This window comes from Pteropus medius, unplaced genomic scaffold (assembly GCF_902729225.1).
Source record: "Pteropus medius unplaced genomic scaffold, Ma_sr-lr_union100, whole genome shotgun sequence".
NCBI classification, from domain to species: domain Eukaryota; kingdom Metazoa; phylum Chordata; class Mammalia; order Chiroptera; family Pteropodidae; genus Pteropus; species Pteropus medius.
In genome coordinates this window covers 812,065-815,131 of record NW_024343733.1, presented here as the reverse complement: position 1 = coordinate 815,131, position 3,067 = coordinate 812,065, and the positions used below count along the sequence as shown (strand labels likewise).

The window sequence follows — 3,067 nt, the reverse complement described above, 5'->3', positions numbered from 1 at the left end:
GAGTGCTGTGCACTCCAGCCTGCTGGGTTTTGTTATTCTCGTGCTGTGTGACATTAGGCAGATCACTTAACCACCCTGGGCCTCTGTACTGTGAATGGAATTTATGTTGCTGGTCTTCTCGACTCCCGAGGCTGAAAGAATCCTGACCCCTACCTTGGGTGGGTGGAGTGAGGCATATCCAGCCCCCCAAATCCCAGCAGGCACTTCCTTCTGCCCTCCCAGCCGACCCCAACACCCTCTTCCGTTCTAACTCCCTGGCATCCAAGTCCATGGAACAGTTCATGAAGGTGAGCGGGCCAAGGCCTAGAGGGGCCTGGGGACAGCTTCTTTGAGGGGTCCCCCTTCCAGGACTTACTCAGACTCCAGAGCTTGGCTGGCTTCGGGTGGCACTGGGTGGTTGAGCTGGGTGCTGGCGGTGGGTGCCAGGCCTCACCCTGAGTGGCAACCCGGTAGCACCCCCACCCTTCCCCGCCTCACCTTCGGCCCCGCCCCGTGTGGTGCCCCTGCCCCCAGCTCGTGGGCATGCCCTACCTGCACGAGGTCCTGAAGCCGGTGATTAACCGCGTCTTCGAGGAGAAGAAGTACATGGAGCTGGACCCATGCAAGATGGACCTGGGCCGCACCAGGTGAGCAGAGCCTAAAGGGTGAACCTTGACCTCCTGACAGCCCCCTTGTTTCCCTGGAGCCTTGTCAGACTGAGTCTGTGCCCATTGCCACCTCTTCAGGAGCCCTACATTTCACCTCAAAGTCTCATGAGCACCTGGATCCTTAGGCTGCCTAGTGTGGAGGTTCTGGGCTAGACTCTGAAATCCGAGCTTCCCGGGTTCAAATCCCAGCTCTGTAACTTCCACTGGTGTGCAAGTTGCTTTACCCCTGCAGGGCTATGAGAATTAACTGAGTTATATATGCACAGCCCTGCATCGACCAACACTCCATAAGTACTAGGTATTTCTATTACTGCAGTGGTGGCCGAGGCCCTTGGGGGCGGGCCCTGCATGGGCCCGTGTGCAGAGGTGGTGTCCTGGAGCTCTTGATGAGGTTGGAAGAAGCAGGGCAGTGCTGGGGATCATGCCACGCCTCTGTGGGCACCTCCTGTCTTCTCAAGACCTTCCCCACTCCAGCCGGGGTGGGCGAGCCTGTTCCCAGCAGGCTGTGAGACCTGATTGCTGGGCAAGACATCGGGGACTATGGTGGGGACAGAAGAGGGTCTTGCCTTCACTTCGGGTCCTGCTGAGCAAGTGCTGCCCACCACTTCCCTCCCGATCACTCCAGAGGCAGGCATCAGAATGCCTTTTACCAGATGAGGAAACGGAGCCTCAGAGAGGGGAGGTCACCTGCATGAGATTGCACAGTAGGGATTTGAAGTCAGGCCCTGAGCAGAAGGGCCTAGTCCATCCGTGAAAGCCAAGGTGGAAGCTTTTCCCGGAGCATCTGGCAAGGATGAAGCAGGGGCGTCCGGGGACCTGGGCAGGGCAGAGTAGCAGGCAGACTCAAGTGGGCAGTCCTGAGTTCCAATCTCAGCTCTGCCACCTACTTGCAAGATGACTTCTCTGAGCCTGTTTCCTCATCTGTTAAATGGGAATAATTTAATTGTTAAGTGGACGACTTTGTCCGTCAGGTTGCCATTAGGATTAAGTGATACATCAGTTCAGGGCTTAGCTCGCTGGGTCCAGGACATAGGAGGGCCAAGAACTCCCAGTCTGGCTTCTGTGGCGTCTTCGATCTGAGAGTGGGCAAGACAGACCCTGAACCTGGATGGTAACAAGAGAGGAAGAAACAGAGTTGCAGATAGAAAAGTACTCTTTGGTCATTCACGCAACAAAACCATTGTTGAGCGCCCATTCGGTGCCAGGCACTGGCTGGCCGAGCACTGAGTTCAGAGCAGAGAACCAATGGGCACCAACCCCTCTTCTAGGGGCAGACAGAGCATAAACTAGAGAAGAAGATCCTTGCAGGCGATCAGTGGAACGGAGGAAAATAAAGCTGGTGGGGTCGAGGGAAGAGCCAGGAGCAGCGGAGGGGCTTGTGATATTCCATAGGGTGGTTATGGGGACGGCCTCACAGGGAAGGGGACAGTTAAGCCAAGACTTGAAGGAGGGGACAGAGGGGATGATGTGCAGAAGCATGTTCCAGATGGGGGTCATAGCAAGTGCAAAGGCCCTGAGGCAGAAGCGTGTGTCTGGCGTGTTCCTGCTGAAAATGCTTTGCACCAGGGTGTGTGATGACGTATGATGGGGGAGGGACGAACTCTTTGAGGAGGTGGCATTTCAGCTGATTGTGAGGACAAGTGTCCCAGGCAGAGGGAACAGCATGTGCAAAGCCTCCCAGACAAGGATGAGCTGCGTGTGTTTAGGCAGCAACTAGAAGCCGGATGGGAAGGGTAGGTGGGCGCTATCTAAGCCCCGTGTGGGGTGGTGGGGGGTGGCCGGCGGGGGCAGGGGCTGGGCTCTGAGGCTGAGCCGCTCCGCCTGCCCCCCCAGGAGGATTTCCTTCAAGGGCACGTCCTCGGAAGAGCATGTGCGGGAGGCCAGCCTGGGGCTGCTGACGGGCTACCTGGGGCCCATCATGGACGCCATCGTGGGCTCTGTGGGGCGCTGCCCGACAGCCATGCGCCTCACCTTCAAGCAGCTACACCAGTGTGTGGAGGAGCGCTTCCCCCAGGCAGAGCACAAGGTGGGCCAGGCGGGGAGACTGAGGCTGGGAGTGGGGGGCGGGACAGTAGCTTGTCCAGGGTCACACGGAGAGTCAGGGCAGAGGTGGGACGGAAACTGGGCTGCCACACTAAAGGACTCTGTGTCCTGGTAGAAGTGGGGACAACATTCCTGGCAGGATCTGGAAGCCACAGAGGGTGATGATGATGATGATGATGCTGATGATGACGATGCCCATGATGACAGATGACGATGCCGGATGACATTTATTTACGATGCTGACAACATTTACGATGATGATGTTGATGCCATTTATTTACGCTGATTATTTACGATGATGATGACATTGACGTTGATGATGACGATTTATGACAGATGCTGACATTTATTACGTGCCGATGATGATGATGATGATG

At 56.5% G+C, this 3,067-nt stretch overlaps 1 protein-coding gene across 2 annotated transcripts in view; it reads left to right on the top strand.

Annotated features, from left to right (window-relative positions):
* Positions 1-3,067, top strand: part of RASAL1 (RAS protein activator like 1) — a 26,583-nt gene that overhangs the window by 15,022 nt on the left and 8,494 nt on the right. For both annotated transcript variants that reach the window (XM_039868187.1, XM_039868185.1), the window contains 3 exons: positions 223-287; positions 514-626; positions 2,481-2,673. In XM_039868187.1, the coding sequence (XP_039724121.1) occupies positions 223-287; positions 514-626; positions 2,481-2,673 (371 nt within the window). The remainder of the gene's footprint in view (positions 1-222; positions 288-513; positions 627-2,480; positions 2,674-3,067) is intronic.